Source organism: Alosa pseudoharengus, unplaced genomic scaffold, assembly GCF_046254945.1.
Source record: "Alosa pseudoharengus isolate Yale_2024_CS ecotype anadromous, Long Island Sound unplaced genomic scaffold, YU_APseudo_1.1 YU_APseudo_1.1_scf_14, whole genome shotgun sequence".
NCBI lineage: Eukaryota > Metazoa > Chordata > Actinopteri > Clupeiformes > Clupeidae > Alosa > Alosa pseudoharengus.
Window position 1 is genome coordinate 24,087,233 of NW_027468609.1, and position 19,305 is coordinate 24,106,537.

The window sequence follows — 19,305 nt, forward strand, 5'->3', positions numbered from 1 at the left end:
CTAAGAAATTTGTTCTTAAAACCCACTTACACAGTTTTTACGAAAATTATGATATTCACCAATGTTTTCTTGTTCTCAGAACAAAATCTACGAACACTCAAGAGCACTCTTAGGCACATTTGAGAACTGACTTGTTTGTGCAAAATAAATGGTTATTGACTTTTCATCATATATGCAGGTGTAAAATGTAATATAATTTGAATGACGATATATTTTTTAATTTAGGATATTTTTGAATAAAAATATAATTCATTTTAAATAAAATAAATAGAAATTCCACTATTTTTCAAAGCATTAACATATTTTATAATAAATAAATAAACACAACAAATAACACTTTTTATACTAGCTTCTAAATATAACTCATTTACTGTTCATTTTCTGCAGCAGTGCTTTCACTTCAAAGCATGTGTCATATACGGTAAACAAATTGTCTTGCTCATGTAGTATAATATACGGTACAAATGTAAGCAATTTGTCTGCACAAGGCCCTGCAGTATTATGCCCTTTTATGTTGAGTGACAGGGCGTTTACCTATGCTAATTAAGAACAATTGGAACGCCCTGACAACTTAAGAAGAAATGGGATTCAGCAGAAGAACAAAACTGTGAACGATTCTGAGGTTTAAGAGCAGCTTTATGAATCTGCCTAAGAGTTTTTCGTAGGACCTTCTTAAGAACACAGTTAAGAAAATTCTTAGAAAGATATTGGTGAATGAGGCCCAATGTGCTGAATTTAAGAAGGAAAAAAAGTCTATTGGATTAGAATTGCAGACTGTAGAACAGGGGTCTCCAACAGGTAGCTCACGAGCAACCAGTAGCTCCCCACATGTTTCTAAGTAGCTCTCCAAAAGGTTTGAGGAAGATGTTCATACATCTGATAACTCAGTCACTTGGGAAACATGTTAAAATTCCTATGAAATCAAATTCACAGTCTACAAAGAGAGCAGGTAAGAGTTGAAAGGAACCTTTAAAAAGCATACAAATCTTATTCAGCGGTTTTGGGTGGAGATCAGCTATATGAATACATGGCATGCTACTAATAACATAAAAGCTCTCAGCCATGTCCATTTTGTTAAAGTAGCTCTCATGAGGAAAAAAGGTTGGAGACCCTGCTGTAGAAACGTCTATATCCAGAACCTGTATGCACTATTGTTAGTCTCAGCGCTGTCCCCTTCCTCAGAAATCCTGAACATAAAAAGAGAACAACTTTAAAAGTACTTTTAGGAATTCTGTTGTGGTCAATCCTGTTGAGAGAATCTCTGGAGCTTCCTGCTCCAAGCTATATTTACACTGAATTTCCATTTCAAAGAGGCCCACGTCTGACAACACTTCTGCATTGGGGAGGACTTTGTTTAGAGAGAGAGGGGGAGTGTGTGTGTGTGTGTTCCAACAGATCAGCACTCTTCAAATTAAACTGTGGCTATTCAGTTGATTGATCCCTCACACTGACACACAGCTGGCACAATAACTCAAGCAGCCACACTAAATAATCTTTATTAAAAACGTTCCATATAAATAAAAGACATATATGGGGGAACAAAAGACATATTCTGAAAGACAGACACACATAAATAGTAATATACATAGACAAGTGCGAGGTAAGAGACAGGATGTTAGGGTTTGAATGCTAGTGCGTTTCCACAGATCACAGGCAACAGGCAGAAAAAGAAGTCAGTGAAAAGTCAGTGATCTTTGCCTCCTCTGGGTTCGGTCGCTTTGGTGAGGTTTCCCGTCTCCTTCTTTAAAACACTCAGCAGCGTCTGAGAACTTTCTAGAATCTGGAACGAGAAACAGTGATGCATGCATTAAACTTTGCTTTATGTAGAACTCCCAAGTTAGCACCCACACAAATACACAAAGAGGAGTTAAGGTGAGGGCTTCCGTGTTTGGTTTTAATTAGTATGACAGGAGGAGTGTTATGCGTGTGTCTGACATGGAATGCATAAAATGTGCACAGAATACACATGAAAAACGTGGACAGAGGAATTTCCCTAAGTGCTCCCCTTCAATTATGTTATCTTCAATTAGCCTCCACTCCCCTCAATTTCTGTAAGGTTTTACTATATTCTAATCTATAGGTATGTATGTCTTGTCTGTTTTTGTACACATTGACACAGAACCAATTTTTCTTATATTTGCTGTTCATGGACATTCAACTGTAATGTGGGACCAATCAAGGGACAGTATAATTACAGTCATGTAAAAAATAAAGGACACCTTCTATGGTTTTGTGTCAGGACATAATAAGAAAAATAATCTGGTCTTCAAATGAGGTAAATAGATGGAGTTATGGAATGACCCATTACCTTCATGTAAGCAGCCTCTGTCTCAGCGATGGTGCGGTCAAAGTCGGCGCGCGCGGCCAGTCGGCGGGCGAGGCTTTCGTTGACGCGGCTCAGCTTCTCGGTAAGCACGCGGACGTCGTGCTGCAGCCGCGCCTTCTCTTCCTCCTCCTGCTGAATCTGATGCTGCAGCTCGTCCCGCTTCGAGCACAACTCCTCAATGCCTACGGAAGGAGAGCGAGAGAGAGAGAGATGATTGTGATATAGCCTATTCACACACCAGTGTCACTCAGTTGTTTCCATCATAGTCTCATTAAGCCATTACAAACTGCTTATTCAGATGAATAAAAAATGTGTAATGGTAATTTTTTATATAATTTGTACATAATAATTACATGACAGAATAGTAATAGATATGACTCTTGAATTTTAAGTGGTAAGCTTAGGCTTATAGAAGCTTTTGTACCAAAGAAGAAATGAAAATTGTGTTTTTGGTGTACACAAATAAATATATGTGTGTGTAGGTAAGAGTAATATGTATGAGGGGGGAGAGAGAGACGAAGTCCCACATTCTGCAATCCTTTCTGCTGAATCAGGTCATTGCCAGTGATTGATTATCTGTCACACCCCCATCCCATCAATCATACATTACTGAGCGGCCCTGTCAGAGGTCAGTTCCCATTCACACAATCTGACATCAAGGGCCTACAGTTGGGACTTATCAAATAAAAGTGAATTTTAAATAAACATTCAATGCATGAATTGCAATACAATTGTTTGTTTAAGGAAAGTAAATTATAAGCTTTTTTTCTAATGCAAATTTAATTACTACCATTTACCACAGACCATACACTATCACAACCCTAACTCAATAATCCAATTTATTTCTCCCATCACTCTTATTGACAATAGTAAATTAACATAAAGGCTCCCGATAAAAGATTTAATGTCTCCTCTGTGTACTAAAGAAAGAGAAGAGAGAGAAAAGCGCAAACATTTTATAACCAGCCTGATTTTATTCAGCACATAAGAGCTGAACCAACTGAAAACTTATGACGGCGGACTCTTGCCTCTTCCCTTCTTTGACAACAGTGTATATCAAGGTAATACTTCACTTTGACAACTGCCATCACAGGGGAAATCAAAACAAAGGCATGAGAGAGGTTTCCATCCTATTTGTTCCATAATTATGTGCTTTAGGCAGAAAAATAGGGGCTCTACATTGTCCTATAACTCTTTATTTATGTTCGCTCGTAACATAACTCTTCAAACAGTATAGGTCACAAATCGGAAGGCCAGTACACTAGATGCATGTAAATAATAGCAGGGCTGTTCACAACTAAACAGCAGCTGACAGGGGCTTGATAGCTTTGCAGCATTTATGTGAGCTATTCTGTGTGGCCAATTTCCCAGGGGCTACGATACTGGCCTGTATTTATTATTCTGTTGAGACAACTGCTGCTCAGCCAACTCTCCCTCAAAGACATATAATAGGCGAGAACAGCATAAAAGCTTCAGCGAAATACCCTACACTACAACTATAGCACAACCAACGTTATAGCTATTTTTACAGAGCAGTCTGGTCAATGTAACACTTGTAGGATAGGCAGTTTAAACTAATTTAATTACAATAAAATCTTAACTCAACATGGTGGTAACTTAGGCAACAATAAATTGATACAACAATAAATAAACTGACTGCTGATTCACATAGCTAGGCGCATTTGCTCCTAATGCAGCAACACAACTAGAGTAATGCCATCAAGCTTATTAGCTAGCGCGACAACTAACCTGTGAACTTTGAGCTTGACAATCCAATCAAGCTAGACAGGTGACTATTCCGGTTAGTTATAATTAATGAAAGAGAGGGATTAAGTAGACATGTTACGCCTGTAAACGCCTTTACAATTCATTTTAAACCAATGCATCAATGTTTCCTTACACTTTACGAGTTCGTTGTTGTAGGTTTGCAATGCTGCTCCTTGTTGGGTCATGATGCTAACTGTGAAACCCAAGCCCGCGAACACCGTCCCAGTCACGTTTGTAAGGTGCGATAATTCATGCAGCTAGCCAGCTACGTTTGCTGTTTTAGGTTAACCGACTAAGTAGCAGCTAGTCCTCTCCAGTCTTCCAATAAGGTCTAAAATGCTCTTTCCACTGGCAGATGACAACGTGGGAGTAATAAAAGCAAAGTCTTCCGTTCCTCCCCTGACTTAAGTCTCCCTCCAAACAGCAGTTTCCAGGACAACTTCTGCCATTGACACTTCCGTCAGATTCTTATTTACTTCCGTTAGAAGACGTCATCATTTTGCGCCAATGACTTGAAGAAGAGCGCGATATGCTTACCAAACCAGTGGAGAATTTGCAAGAATTTGTCATGTTATAGAAAAACAAAGGACGCCTGGAGTCAAATGTGAGGGATGCATGCAGAAAATGACAGCATCACTACACCTATGAGTTTATTAGATCCCGTGCCTTACCGATATTTACGCAAAATGAACGCCGTGCAATCAAACTCAACGCCACAGGGTCTGGTTACAGCTTGGGATACAATAACACTGGCATTGGTAAGTAAGTAAGCGTAGACTCAATGCAGTTAATCATTATGAGAAAATACATTTGCGCATTGGCATGCTTTCTATCTCAATGTCTTATCTATTGAGCGGGTTGAAAGTGGATCACAGTTGTCCACAATTTTATTCATTCGATTCGATTCGATTCATTTTCTGAAGGCCTGCAATGTATCTTAGTTAATGATCCAACTGATGTGACGATGGGTTTAATGCAGTTGATGTCAAATATATGATTATGAGTAATCAGCAGTGGTATGTGTAAATTCATTCATTCTCATACAGCTGTCACCTGACCTGGACAATACTCCGTCTGAAGAGGCTCTCTCAGATGACTTGGACTTGCTCTGTCGATACGGAGGCGGTCAGTACATGGAGGGTTGGCTTCTGGACACCTTGCACATGAATCTGACTTCGGCAGTGGTGCCCGACTTCTGGGCTGGACTGAAGCTACCAGATGGGGAGAAAGTACAGGAGAAAGAGCGTGCCAGGATTCTGTTGCAGGCCTTTCGTACCCTGCTGACACGCCTTGAACCGTCATTAGGTGAGATAGTAGTCCTATTCTATTACAGTCAGACTGCATACCTTGAATTTTTTACTATAGTATTCAGCCATCTAAAAAATCAGGTAGTTTATTTAAATATCGCAAGGCAGAGCTACACACTGAAGCGTTTTCTTCTTTGCTGAGTATAACACACTTAGAATATGTTGTTCAGTTTTGTTCTATTCAGTTATGGTCACTGGATAGGAAAACCTCATCTTGACACTCACTAGCTGTGTGTTGCTCATGCCCAGGTGGTCTGGAGCGGCTGGGCAGATGGCAGGACGAGGGCCGGTCAGGCTTGAGTGGCCCCGGGGCCCAGAGTCTGAGGGAGAGGGCCTTCACCGCCATCAGGGCCATCCTGCTCTTCTCTCCCCCTGACCTCCTCCAGGAGCGGATGCTGGAGTTCTACAGCCGCACCTTCTCCGTTCACATGAGCCAGGCCGGGCAGGGGGCGCCAGGTGGGGAGGAAGAGGAAGAGGAGGCATCCATGGGCGCTGAGGGGAAGGTCTGCCAGGGCTGTGCGGTAAGCCCTCAGGAGTGCTGGTGTCAGGAGGCCCTGGAGCAGTTGCGAGAGTTGAGCCATATTTTGTAAGTAATGTCCGTCTGTAGACTTGCATGACACTGTTTTTTTTTAAGGTGGGAAAGTTTTGTATAGCAGATATTTTTTTAAAGAATTATTAATTAGAAATATTGATAAGGAAGAATTACTAGATTGAAAACTTTTCTATCAATATTGCTATGAATATTATGTCGCTATGTCATTCTGTCTCATATTAATTCTTACCCAAGTAATCAGACACAGACTGAGAGGAAGCCAGAGAGAGATTTAAAGTGAAGTCCCCCCAATACTCCTGCAAGGGGGGACGATACACTGCCCAAAAATAAGACATTTTACTACACGTGTCAAACCCCATTGTCTCACTGGTGTCTCACTGTTATATCTCCTGGTCTCCCGGTATGTCTTAGGTCGAGACTGCAGCTCTTGAAGAGGGTGAGCTCAGATGCTGTCACCTCCATTCTCCACAAGCTGATTGAGCAGAGGATGGAGCAGCGGTGCCGCGGGGAGTACGAGATCTCCTTCCTCTCAGACTTTGAGGGTGTACGTTGAGAGCCTTTCTTTTAGCTCTCTTTTACAGTATAATGAATTAACTACTTCATTTTGTGAATATTCCCCTTTAGCACATTATAGAGATTGAGACTCATACTTACTTTTGCTTAATGTTACATGATTGTAATATTGTGTATTCACATGATTAATGTGTTTTTTTTTTTCATCTTTGCTGATCTCTGCCTGCTTGAGCAGTGGTTGGATCAGGTGTTGGGCTGGGTGAGCAGAGTCTTTGTCAGTGAGGTGCGTGAGGTGGACGCCAGGGGGATGCCGGGAAGTGCAGCGGCGGGCTGCGGTGGAGAGCGGGCAGCAGGGCAGCCAAACAGTGCCATCCTGCAGCGCTGGCGCCACCACATGCAGCAGTTCTTCTGCAGGATCTACGCCAGCATGAGGATCGAGGAGCTCTTCAGCATCATCAGAGGTACGGGCCAAGGGGATCCTGAGAAGAGCCCAAGCGTTGGGATGAGAGTTCATTTGGTTAGAAATGGAAGTAAATGTTGTTTTAATGTCTGCTGAAATTTCCTGCCATTTTGCCTCTTTGTCTTATTAGTTTCTTTCTACCCCTGTTTTCTGCACCATTCAAGCAGTAGATAGTTGACAGTTTGTTATGTGCATTGCACTGCATAATGAGTGCCTCAAGCACTTCATGACTTTATTGTTATTGAGTGTCTCAAGCACTCAATGACTTTATTTTCTAGACCATGAGCAACAGCGCCGGTGGTTATAATAAACTTATATAGGGTGTGTATTCTAAGAATGCATATGTCTTACGCACAGATCCAAAGTCATCCCCTAAATGTTATTTAACATAACAAGGAGTTGCATGAAGAGATCTGTTCTCTTTACAGATTTCCCAGAGTCTCTGCCTGCTATAGAGGATCTGAAATTCTGTTTGGACAGGACCAGTCAGAGGCAACAGCTCCTCACCTCCCTAAAGTCTGCCTTTGAGACCCGCCTCCTGCATCCAGGTTAGATAACAGGCTTGACTCAGAATCTTTGTCTGTGTAAATCTGTGTTTTCGTTGGTGTTATATTCGTTTGGTGAGTTCAATGGTATAAATTATATAAAGGAAGCATTGTTGTGAATCATGTGACCCTCTGTTCTTTACACCTTCAGCATCATGTAGTTTGTGCTTTAACTCTATTTCTGTCCTATGCATACATTAATCTCAGGTATACTGTACTGTAGAGTACAGTAATGGCATAATGTTTTATTACAGAGTTTTTTTTTCTCTTCTTTCCTTCCTAGGGGTTCACACATCTGACATCATTACTGTGTACATATCGGCCATCAAAGCCCTGCGGCACCTGGACCCCTCCATGGTCATCCTGCAGGTAGCCTGTCAACCCATCCGCAAGTACCTCAGGTGAGCTGAGACGTACGCTTTCCAGACTTCTCAAACCCCCTCCAATCAAAGCTAACAACACAACACAAGTCCACTGTCAGCCCAATCTTCAGTAGGTAGTTACTGGTGATGGCAAACAAAAAGAGGAATGGAAAATGCCAAAAAAAAGGAATGGAAAATGCCAAAAAGACGGCCAAAATTCTGTTCAATTTGCTGAGCATCCAATAGGGAGCATCCAAAGTCAGGGAGACTGACTTTCTGTAGTGCTTACTGAAGATGTAGCAGGAAGCAGAGAGAATATGACCAAGGCTTATGTAGAAGATTTCAAGTAGTCTTCAGTTAGCTGGTGTGTGGTATCAAGCCCAAAACAGTCAGTGTGTCAGGTTAGTTGCTTTGCTTGTTTTTGGGTCTTTGCCTTTAATTGTGACGATACTGTAGAGAGTAACAGGAAATGAGTGGGAGAGAGATGGGAGTAGTATCAGGAAATGATCACGGGCTGGAATCGAAACCCGGTCCCCATTTGCTTTTAATTCCATTTGAGGCCTTTAAACTGGCTCTAAATCATATTTCTACAGGCAGGCCTTCCCTTGTAGTGGCACACCCTTTTTTAATACATTTTCCTATTTTATTTTTATATCACTTTAGTGTATTTGTCCTACATTTGTAATGCTATACCTGCTTTAACTTTACACAACAGTCCATTTGTGAAACGATTCGAGAACTATCTCAGCAGAAGAGAATATGATATCATCCAATATGATACTATTATCATTACTTAGTGGTAGTGATGCAGCCATTTGCGCCACAGCTCTCCTGTAAGCAAATACTTAATGGTATCTCTCTCAGCAGTCACAGATGTTATGTGTGCTTTGTTTATATAATGGAGTCTCATTATTTCCCCTCTCAGTGGGAGAATAGAAATATAGCCTGAAGTGTAGCTTTGCTATTTTAAATGTCTACTCATTTTAGATGATGTACCATGTAGTGGTGTGTAAGAGTCTGAAATAATCCTGTTATTATTAACGGACAATTAACAATTGAACATCATGCAATTCTGAAACCAAATAGCTTTTGTTGTTGTTTTTTTTGTGTGTGTGTGTGTGTGTGTGTGTGTGTGTGTGTGTGTGTGTGTGTGTGTGTGTGTAAATCATACAGTTATTTGTTGAATTGTTATGTAATGAGTAGGGGTGTAACGGTTCATGTATTCGTATTGAACCGAAACGGTACGGGCGTCACGGTTCGGTGCATGAATTTACACGGAGAATACACGGTATAAAAATACATAAAACTCGTGTGCGGATTAATTAATGTCATGCGCAATTACTGTTAAGTAGCGAGAGTTACGGGAGTTCTTTAGCGACACCTAACGCTAATCTGTAGGTCGTCAGTCGAGTCCGTCAGTCATTAGCAGCACTAAGGTTAGACCCACAAGAGTTAGAGGATCCGCTGGTCTCTTTAAGATCGCAAGTTTGAGAACTTCAGTTACAGTAACGTTAGTACAGGCGAAAGAGTGGTGGATAAGATGAAACTGTGTGTCGGCGTTGTTCAGCAGTTGTTGGGTATGTGAGTGGAAAAAATGCTACACATATTCGAAGCCATCACCCAGATGATGTAGGCTACCAATCACTGAAACGAGGGGAAAAAAAACTTCCCCTGCGCTTCAGCAGCCTTTGGATACACATACAAATAGGGCCAAAACCTATGGCTTAAATTAAATGATTTCGTAATGACAGAAAGCTATGTAAATCGCGTGGTAATTACCTTTATGTTGGGGTAACTTGTAACTTCTCACATGAGGAGCTGGTAGTGTTAAGTGCATAGACAGTAAAATAAAGTGACAACGCTAACCAGGCTAATAAACAAACCATGCTACGGTGAGTTAACGTCAAAGGGCAAAGTCACGTGACTTCTAGTTGTAGTCTGTTTATGAAATGAAAGGAGCAATTTCGTTTTTTTAAAAAAGGCAAAATAGTGTGATATTTTCACAGTTAGTAGGCTAGATTATTACTTTACACACAATGAAAAATATTGAGGCAAATTGTAGACCCTTCCATATACAACTAAACACAGATGTTGAAGGTCTTGCTTAAGTGGATTTTTAAAAATCATTTTTCTATGTAATTTGCACTTTCAGAAATAAGAGATACTGTAGGCCTATTTTCAGTTTTATAGCTGATTGTCTTATTTTGTTTACAAGTTACAGATGGAGTCTGGGTACTTATTGTACTGTTTAGCCTACATCTTACACACTTCAGGCTGTTGCAGATAGCTCAGGGAAGAGACTGTATGACACTAGATGGTACAGCCTGAGACATGCACAATAAAAAAAAAATGCTTTCTGCATTTTTGTTTTGCTTTTCCCTCCATTGTACCGAACTCGTACCGAACCGTGATGTCCGAACCGAGGTATGAACCGAACCGTGACTTCTGTGTACCGTTACACCCCTAGTAATGAGGCATAATGCTGTTAGTTGCTGAGGAATCCTGTTCATGTTGCTAGGACACGGGAGGACACTGTTCGCCAGATCGTGGGCAGTCTGACTGGGGATGCTGAGGGTTGCACCGACCTGGCCAACGAGCTCTCGCGTGCCGACCCCGTCACCCTGGAGACCCAGGACAGCGAGGATGAGGGCAGCGACCCCGAAGAGTGGACACCAGACCCCGTAGACGCACTAACAGGTCAGTGAACATGTGAATGATTCTTCTTTCACAAAGGCTGCCTGCACGTTGCATGAAGGCACTCTCCTCCCCTCTGGTGGACATGCACGGAAAGTGTTGAAATGGATACTTTCTTTCCTGGTCTAGTGTTACATCCTAGTGAAAGGATGTCAGAATAAAACTTGTCAGGGAAACATTGATTATTAAATAACATTTTTAAATTGTTACGTCCTTTTCAGTGCTCAGCCTGTTTTTTATTCTTTATTTGCGTTGTCACATGTTTTCTCTTTATCTCTTCCGTAGACAAAACAGGCTCCAAACACCGGTCCTCAGACATCATCAGTCTGCTGGTCAGTATCTATGGCAGCAAACAGATCTTTATTGATGAGTACCGCACCGTCCTGGCTGACCGACTGCTTCAGCAGCTCAACTACAGCACTGCCAGGTAGCAATGCACGAGAGACAAGCTACACTGTCTGCTGCCATTCTTATCATCACATCTGACAGATTGTCATTAATATGTGTGGATCCACCGATTCTTAGTGTAGGTTCAAAAACAGCCGTACTTCCTAACATATGAATAATGCTTTTGGTATTTTTGCTAAATACCATGAACGGAAACATAATGATGAATATGTGAGTATATATGGCTGTTTTTGAACCTACACTTGGAACTAGTGTTGTGTCTATGTAGACTCATCATTCAGTTTAATGAGTGTTTATTTCACACTGATGAAGGTTACTTAACAGGACCTAACAAGTGTTGATTAAATTATTTTATTTTATTCAAAGCTTTTTTCACCTTGATAGTGTGTGAGGCCTTGATTGAAAGAACATGTTAATTAATATGATGATGAAGACTGTGAGGATGTTGTATGCCATTCATTAGTCGTTCATTGGTAATCATGGTCAGTGTGTGACTTTGTGTGTGTGTGTGTGTGTGTGTGTGTGTGTGTGTGTGTGTGTGTGTGTGTGTGTGTGTGTGTGTGTGTGTGTGTGTGTGTGTGTGTGTGTGTGTGTGTGTGTGTGTGTGTGTGTGTGTGTGTGTGTGTGTGTGTGTGTGTGTGTGTAATGTAATGGTTTGTTTGTTTCCTTTCAGGGAGATCCGCAATGTGGAGCTGCTGAAACTTCGGTTTGGTGAATCTCATATGCACCTGTGTGAAGTAATGCTTAAGGTGAGATGTCAATAATCATCAATTACACTTTTGTTTATTTGTTTGTTTTTTAAACTGTGGTGACTGAATCTGATTTGAGCATTTTCTAGTAAGTACAGTTAAGAACAAAATGATTCATACCCCTGGCAAATATTGATTTAAAGTTGATTTTCTCTTCACTGATATGTTTGTTTTGACTGAAAATGACACTGCCACATGACAAAAGGTTGTAAGACAACGTGGTTGGTGTTTTAGTCAAGACATTTTAATTGAAGTCTAAGAGGAAAATCATTATGGGGTCATGCCTCCCCCGTTCCAGACAATCATTAAAGTCCAATCCAGGCTGAAATTGATTCACGGCTCAAGGGACTAAGCTTAATCCTTGTCTGAGAAACCATCCAATCTCGATTATATAACTAAAGAAAACATCAGAAGGATCTACTGCTTATGGAATTGAGCTCATCAGAATTTTCTTTCGTCATTTATTTTTTTTCTTCAAAACCGTATCAAGTTTTTGGGAACATAACAACTCTAAGGCACAGTAAGTGACAACAGAAATCTGAATTATTATTCAGCGCTGAAGAATATCATGAAATAATCCTTAAATTTGAGGGAACTGGGAGCCCTTGAATCGTATGTTTAAGAATGTGTGATATATGAGTCCACCACTGAATCAGGAATAAGAAAAAAAAGAAAAATGAGAAGAAAAGTGTCTGTGTTTGTTTTCCCTCCAGGATGTGGCTGATTCGCGTCGGATCAACACAAACATCCGTGAGGAGGAGGCCCGTCTGCCCCCGGAGGAGCAGCCTGCCCTGGCCCTGTCGGCCATGATCCTCTCATCCGAGTTCTGGCCCCCCCTCAAGGATGAGCGCATGGAGCTTCCCGCCGTGGTCACGCAGGCCATGGAGACCTACACACACCGCTACGAGAAACTCAAGGTGATGAGAGACACACACACACACACACACACACACACACACACACACACACACACACACACACACACACACACACTTTCCCCACAAGAACTGACACACACTAGGGCTGCACGATATTAGGAAAACATGCGGTATGCGATAACATTATTGAGTACTGCGATAACGATATAACTTGCGATATTTAAATATTTAATGTTTTTCTCCACCTCATGTTTTTCTCCAACCTCATACACTGCGCATCCCACGTTATTAGGCTACCGGCATGCCAAGTGCAGCGGAAAGTGAAAGTAAGGGGCACATCGCACAGTCCAACGAAGTAGGCTAAACAACTTTTACAAATAACGAATTCTGATTACCTCTCTGCTGCTGTCTGGGGCTTTTGGTAAATGCAAATCATGAAATACAAGCCTTACAGTGAAAGACAGATATCTTCTGATCCTATAACGATAACGAAAGAAATTGTTTATTTTAACACAGTGGAGAAGGACGCATTTGGCGTTGTGTTTGTAACACGTCATCCTTAATAAAACCAAAATATTTCCATAGAACAGACATGCTTTTCCTTTTAGTCACCAATTCCTCTTCACCCAAGTGTAACCTACCTCGCTCGATCTTCAGCCATCATGACATTAGCCTCAACACCTAAAACACCACACACCTAAACTGGTAGGGGACGGGCTTCTAGGGCTGCATGACAGCATCGGTTTGGTAAAATATGTTGACATTCAGAATGTGAATACACCATAGACTGTATGGAATGCGCACGGCACAAAAAATGTATCGAAATTGATAGAAAATTAAGTAATCTTTGCGGTAAGTCCATCGCAAATGTTGATATCGCGATAATGATAGATTTTAGATATATTGTGCAGCCCTAATACACACACACACACACACACACACACACACAAAGTTCAAGGCTAATAGCTGTGTCCCTTTAGCTCACCCTGTAGGCCTCTGAGGAAAAACCTGATCAGAAAGACAAAAGGCTATAGCTAGGACTGGAGGTGTGCCTGTGCCTGTGCCTGTGCCTGTGCTTGTGCCTGTGCCTGTGCCTGTGCCTGTGTCGGTGTCTGTGTACATTGCTACACTCTCTAGGACTGTCATTTGCTACTCAAATGTGTGGCTTTCATGTCTGGTAGTATGGCTTGGTTTTATTTAGGTGACCCTGTGACTGGTTGTGCTACAGTTTTGGCTTAGTTATTTGGAATTTGTCAGAATGTTAAGAACTTTGGCCTTTTGGAGGATTCTTACAGTTTCTTACAATTGGTAAATCAAATTTAAATCGAGAGGGTTAGTTTTGTGACATGTGACATTTTGGGGCCCAAGGCCTTCCCTAGACAAGTGCATGTGTGAAACCAGCAATGATCTCTTGGTCCTCCTCCGCAGGCCATGAGGACGCTGAACTGGAAGTCTCACCTGGGCACGGTGACCCTGGACCTGGAGCTGGAGGACCGCACTCTCTCCAACCTCTCTGTCTCGCCCATCCATGCAGCCATCATCCTGCACTTCCAGGATAAAGGTGTGTGTGTGTGTGTGAGTGTGTGTGTGATCACATGTGCTTGTATTTTTCTTGTTTCCACCTTATTTGTGTGTGTGTACGTGTGTGTGTGTGTGTGTGTGTGTGTACACACACATGTGCTTGTATTTAACTTGTTTCCACCTTATTTCTGTGTGTGTGTACGTATCTCTGTGTGTGTGTACGTGTGTGTGTGTGTGTGTGTGTGTGTGTGTGTACACACACACACATGTGCTTGTATTTCCACCTTATGTCTGTGTGTGTGTGTGTGTGTGTGTGTGTACGTGTCTGTGTGTACGTGTGTGTGTTCCACCCCTTCCCCTGGCTGCAGCCTCGTGGAGCCTGGAGGAGCTAAGTGGGGCGCTGGCGGTGCCCCAGGAGGTGTTGCGGCGCAAGCTGGCGCTGTGGCAGCAGCACGGCGTGGTGCGCGAGGAGGCGGGCGGACGCTACACGGTGCAGGAGACGGCACCGGCCGCGGGGCGCGAGAAGCACGAGCGGTCTGTCCTGCTGCTGGACAGCGACGAGGAAGGAGACTCCAACACAGCCACGCAGTCCGAGCAGAGGGAGGAGAAACTGCGGGTAAACACACAAAGATGTATCACACACACACACTTATATACACACACACACACACATACACACACTCAAACACACACATAGAGAAACTACAGGTAAACACACGCATATATACACATAGACATGTAAACACACACACACACACACACACACACACATACTCTCATCCACATTCACACCTACATTCACACACATACTGTATGCATGCACATACTCTCACCCACATACACACACATACTGTATGCACACACACACATCAGATCTGAGGGTGAAGAAGCTGTATGTAAACAAACCTCTGTTTTAGAGAATGTCAGTTTCCCACACACTTTCACACCTGCATTTAAACATGCAGGCATACACCCCAACACATAAACCTGAGGGTGAATTTAGGTGTAATTAGTGTGACCACATTTGTACCCCTTATCACAAATACCTTCCTGTGGTGTTCAGGATTACACACATTCACACATTTCATGCCATGAACCTTTCATGTCTCACGCGTTCTCTTTCTCACATTCTGTTTCTCTCTTCTTCTACCCCCCCTTCCCTCACCCCTCCCTCTCTATCTCTCCCTCTCTCCCTCCTTCTCTCTCTTCCTCTCTGCCCCTCTCTCAGCTGTTCTGGGCGTATATCCAGGCAATGCTGACCAACCTGGAGAGCATGACGCTGGAGCGTATCCACACCATGCTGCGCATGTTCGTGTCCTCAGGGCCCGTGGTGACCGAGATGGAGATTGGCGAGCTGCAGGCCTTCCTGGACAAGAAGGTGCGAGAGCACCACCTCATCTCCTCGTCCGGCGTGTACAGGCTACCCAAGTCACCTCATCACTGACGGCCAAGAAAGGAAGAGATGACCTCTGTTGGATCTAATTCACGCTGTGTGAATGTTAATGTTTTGTAGACACTCCAATTCAGTTTGACTACAGACTGCTGTCAACAGTTGCCAACTTAACATTTATAATATGAACATGCCAAATAAACATGTATTATGTGTACATTGCTACACTCTCTAGGACTGTCATTTGCTACTCAAATGTGTGGCTTTCATGTCTGGTAGTATGGCTTGGTTTTATTTAGGTGACCCTGTGACTGGTTGTGCTACAGCTTTGGCCCAGTTATTTGGAATTTGTCAAATTTTTCAGAATGTTAAGAACTTTGGCCTTGGAGGATGTAGGCTGGAGTGTGATAGTACAATATTTACACAGAGAGATGACATCATAGTTAATCATTCTGTAATTATACGGCAATTGCTTGCAAAAAAAGTGAATGCAAAGGTAAATGTTTTATATTTTACATTCAAGACATTCTCTCAACTACCTTAAGTTAGACACTGGGAATGGTTTTCCAATAGTTTTCCAATAGGTGAGCACTTGTTGGCAAAAGTTGGCTGCTTTGAATAACCTAAAATATAAAAGGCCTTATTTTACTCTTTTTGTTTACTACATAACCCCATATGTGTTAATTCATTAAGTTTTGCTAATAGTCAAAAAAAGAAAGACCCTTAAAAGAGTAGGCGTTTCAAAACCAGTAGTGACCAGTTTTCGACTATTAGTGTATGTAAAGTTTTTGATCAGTAGTGCCTATTTACATAATTAACATGTTATTTTCAGTGTTTTTCAGTGTCATTTTTCCGGGTAAATATTGTCCTATCAAATTCCAGTATTTGTTTGCCCATGTCGGGTTTTTGATAAACGTTCTGAGACCGTATCAAGTGCACAAACAAAACTCTTTGGTTCGCACACGAAATTTTCTCATGTGATCCAGAAAGCCTTTAAGACCTTTAAATCGTCAGTGCCTAATAAAGCGTGGTTGACCTCAGTATGCGACAGGGGACGCTGCTGTCTCGAGTGTCCAGGAAGCTGACATGACGCGTAGGGGGCTGAGCAGAGGGCTGCGCTGATTTAAGTCGTAGTTATCTAGATGGATGTTATCACAGACACAACACTCTGGCTCAGAGAGGAGCCGCGCGTCAGTCCACGAATTGCCGAAGTCTGCGAAGCGGGACATTTCTCCTGTGGCATTTCTCTGGACACTTCTGGAGACTAGGGGCAACAACACAGACGGAATTCCCCCCTCAAATGCACGTTTATTCTAAGTTAAACAACGTTTTAAAGAGGCAAACATATGATTTGGTTTCAAGGCTGCAAGTCGCTTAAGCACTTATCTGGTGTTTCAAGGTTTGTTCTCTTGGAATTATTTTCACATTTGCCGCCAGAATGGGATACAAGAAGGAACTCGGATATTGGTTCTTTATGGTAGCCTCTTGCTCATTTATCTCAAAGTATCGTGCAGATGGACTTAATATTACAGTGGCAGTTATCCTTCCCAACAGTATGGGTTTCGCGTGGGCACTGCCGAAGGTCGTCCCGGCCATCCGAATGGCGCACGAAAGTATGGAGAAATACGGACTTCTGAAGGGACATACAATTAATCTCTTAAATTTTAGCACGGAGGACCAGGAGGGTGGCTGTGCAGAAAACAGAGCCCAGATAATTGCTGTGGATACTAAACTTTACCACCAACCAGACGCTTTCTTTGGACCAGGGTGTGTGTACTCCGTAGCCTTAGTGGGAAGGTTCGCATCCCACTGGAAACTCCCACTGATAACTGCAGGAGGACTAGCATATGGTTTTGATAATGGAGACGAGTTCAAAACAATAGTTCGGATGGGACCCACGACCACAAAAATAGGAGAATTTGCCACTTCTCTTCACGTGCAGTTTAACTGGACCACTAGAGCCAGTCTTATTTTCTACGACATAAAACGTGATGATCGACCGCACTACTTCCAGAGCGAGGGCATTTACCTGAACCTGCGCGAAGAACTAAATGTGACTGTTGAAGCATTTCCATATCAAGAACCAGGAAACTTCGATTATAAAGAAATCGTTAAATTTATGAAAGAAAAGGCCAGAAGTAAGTTCCTCAATGGTTTCCCGTGACCAAATTACGCACCATGTAATGTTTTCACGAGTCGTGTATGTTACAGCCTCACACCGCTAAAATGCCAAAAAGATCACATATCCATGATTTACATAGCCTAGCCTATGTCATACCTCTCGATGTGCTTGATTTCATTCAAACATACGCAGACTCCAGCAGATATTGTCCCACACAGAGATGGCACAACATCTGAGAGGTGGCTCTTGTGGCTTCCTGTAAATGAGTCTGGACAAACGACCAGACTTTGGTTTATAGCCCTGCACCACCTGTGTGTTCGTCAGAGGGATATATTTTTGGGAAAGGGCAGCCCTCTGGGTTATTTACAACTGGTTAGGGGTCTTGAGCTGACTGTCATCAAAACAGTCAATTCAGCAGTAGGCAATGACATAGGCTACTGTAAAGCTGTTTAGCGGTCCTCAAAGGAAATGAATAGTTATTAGCCTACGTAAGAGGTTTCTCCACGTATAAGATATTCTTAAGCTTAATTTGTTATTCGGGTATGTATAGCAATTGGTATATATAGCAATTCAACAGATAGGTTACTTGTATCACAATAACAACAAGTAAGAAGGCTACAAAGTAAGCGCAATCTTATAACAACTTATGTCGAGGTAGCCTATGTATAATTAGTTGACTATTGTCTGAATTCGTTAGCCTGATACTAAGTATGTAAACCTAAACTTTCGGCATTTCGGATATTGATAAAATTCTACCCTACGGCAGCAGATTGTAGGCTGCCCATCAGTAACGAAAAAAAGCCAAAGAGTATCAGCCCTTTAAATTTGTGCAGTTTACAATCATATAGGGATTTACACAATGAACACAATGTAGATTCAGACTAATTCGAATCAAGTTATCCCTTCCATTTCAGCTGAGTGCATTGCTTAACATCCAGACAAACACCCTCACTCTTGAGGCATCTAATGATAACCCACAGGATGTGAAAACTTTGCAAGTCTGCTCTTTCCAAAGGCTTACCAGATCACACCTTTTTAAAGAATTGTGGTTGCTTTTACAATATGGTAATAACATACTACACTGACTTTGAAAATGATGGGCTATTAGATTATTTATCACTTACATCTGCTGCCTCGTGGCACTATTGTTTAGCAGTCTTTGTCTGGGAATGTTTTGGTCATACAGTTCAAATGGACCCCAGCAGGCATGGATGAATGAGTAGTGTTTTTTGCACTGTTGCACAGTTTTAAATGAGGGAGAAAGCTTGCCGGCTGTACAACACATTTATCTTGGCATGTTCTAACTGTAGCCTGTGTGTGTGTGTGTGTGTGTGTGTGTGTGTGTGTGTGTGTGTGTGTGTGCTTGTGCGTGTGTGTGTGTGTGTGTGCGTGCGTATGTGTGTGCACGTGCGTGCGCACGTACGTGCATATACCACCTCATCATCAGATAACATTATAAAAAAAAACTACATCAGTCACAACACTATAAAGGTAAATGGCTGCTGAGACACATTTTAGAGGTAGCCATACAGATACTGATTGTTGGATGTGTTAACAGCAGCACAAAGTAACAACAGCTACTGGAGAACAACATTTTTATTATATTACTAACATATTGAGATGATGATGTTCTTGCTTGAGATGAAAATGTCATGGTTACATTATTAGGTTTTCTAGAAAAAACTATTCATCCCCCATATTCTGAGTTGC

The 19,305-nt window shown here is 42.1% G+C and overlaps 3 protein-coding genes across 3 annotated transcripts in view; 2 read left to right on the top strand and 1 right to left on the bottom strand.

Annotated features, from left to right (window-relative positions):
- Positions 1–1,480: 1,480 nt before the first annotated feature.
- On the bottom strand, positions 1,481–4,534 carry ssna1 (Sjogren syndrome nuclear autoantigen 1). Its single transcript, XM_076283270.1, has 3 exons — positions 4,227–4,534; positions 2,309–2,508; positions 1,481–1,780 (listed from the first exon to the last, which is right to left on the bottom strand). Exons 1-3 carry the CDS (start codon positions 4,276–4,278, stop codon positions 1,685–1,687), a joined length of 348 nt encoding a protein of 115 aa, XP_076139385.1. The 5' UTR covers positions 4,279–4,534; the 3' UTR covers positions 1,481–1,684.
- A 62-nt stretch (positions 4,535–4,596) lies between these two features.
- On the top strand, positions 4,597–15,695 carry anapc2 (anaphase promoting complex subunit 2). Its single transcript, XM_076284298.1, has 14 exons — positions 4,597–4,851; positions 5,140–5,398; positions 5,650–5,986; positions 6,365–6,497; positions 6,702–6,927; positions 7,355–7,474; positions 7,755–7,872; positions 10,352–10,530; positions 10,813–10,954; positions 11,609–11,684; positions 12,398–12,601; positions 13,991–14,123; positions 14,452–14,699; positions 15,312–15,695. Exons 1-14 carry the CDS (start codon positions 4,705–4,707, stop codon positions 15,525–15,527), a joined length of 2,538 nt encoding a protein of 845 aa, XP_076140413.1. The 5' UTR covers positions 4,597–4,704; the 3' UTR covers positions 15,528–15,695.
- A 945-nt stretch (positions 15,696–16,640) lies between these two features.
- npr2 (natriuretic peptide receptor 2) overlaps positions 16,641–19,305 on the top strand; it is a 51,774-nt gene continuing 49,109 nt past the window's right edge. Inside the window, exon 1 of the mRNA XM_076284299.1 lies at positions 16,641–17,611. Coding sequence (XP_076140414.1) covers positions 16,912–17,611 — 700 coding nt within the window. The 5' untranslated portion in view covers positions 16,641–16,911. The remainder of the gene's footprint in view (positions 17,612–19,305) is intronic.

What these genes read in the sequence shown, in the direction of transcription:
- anapc2 (XM_076284298.1), top strand. Translation starts at nt 4,705, where the DNA reads ATGCATGCAGAAAATGACAGCATCACTACACCTATGAGTTTATTAGAT. An exon ending in ACGCCTTGAACCGTCATTAG is followed by an intron (nt 5,399 to 5,649) that starts GTGAGATAGTAG and finishes GCTCATGCCCAG; the next exon opens with GTGGTCTGGAGCGGCTGGGC. An exon ending in ACCGCTACGAGAAACTCAAG is followed by an intron (nt 12,602 to 13,990) that starts GTGATGAGAGAC and finishes CCTCCTCCGCAG; the next exon opens with GCCATGAGGACGCTGAACTG.
- ssna1 (XM_076283270.1), bottom strand. Translation starts at nt 4,278, where the DNA reads ATGACCCAACAAGGAGCAGCATTGCAAACCTACAACAACGAACTCGTA. An exon ending in CAACAACGAACTCGTAAAGT is followed by an intron (nt 2,509 to 4,226) that starts GTAAGGAAACAT and finishes CTCCTTCCGTAG; the next exon opens with GCATTGAGGAGTTGTGCTCG. An exon ending in CAGAGGCTGCTTACATGAAG is followed by an intron (nt 1,781 to 2,308) that starts GTAATGGGTCAT and finishes TTCTCGTTCCAG; the next exon opens with ATTCTAGAAAGTTCTCAGAC.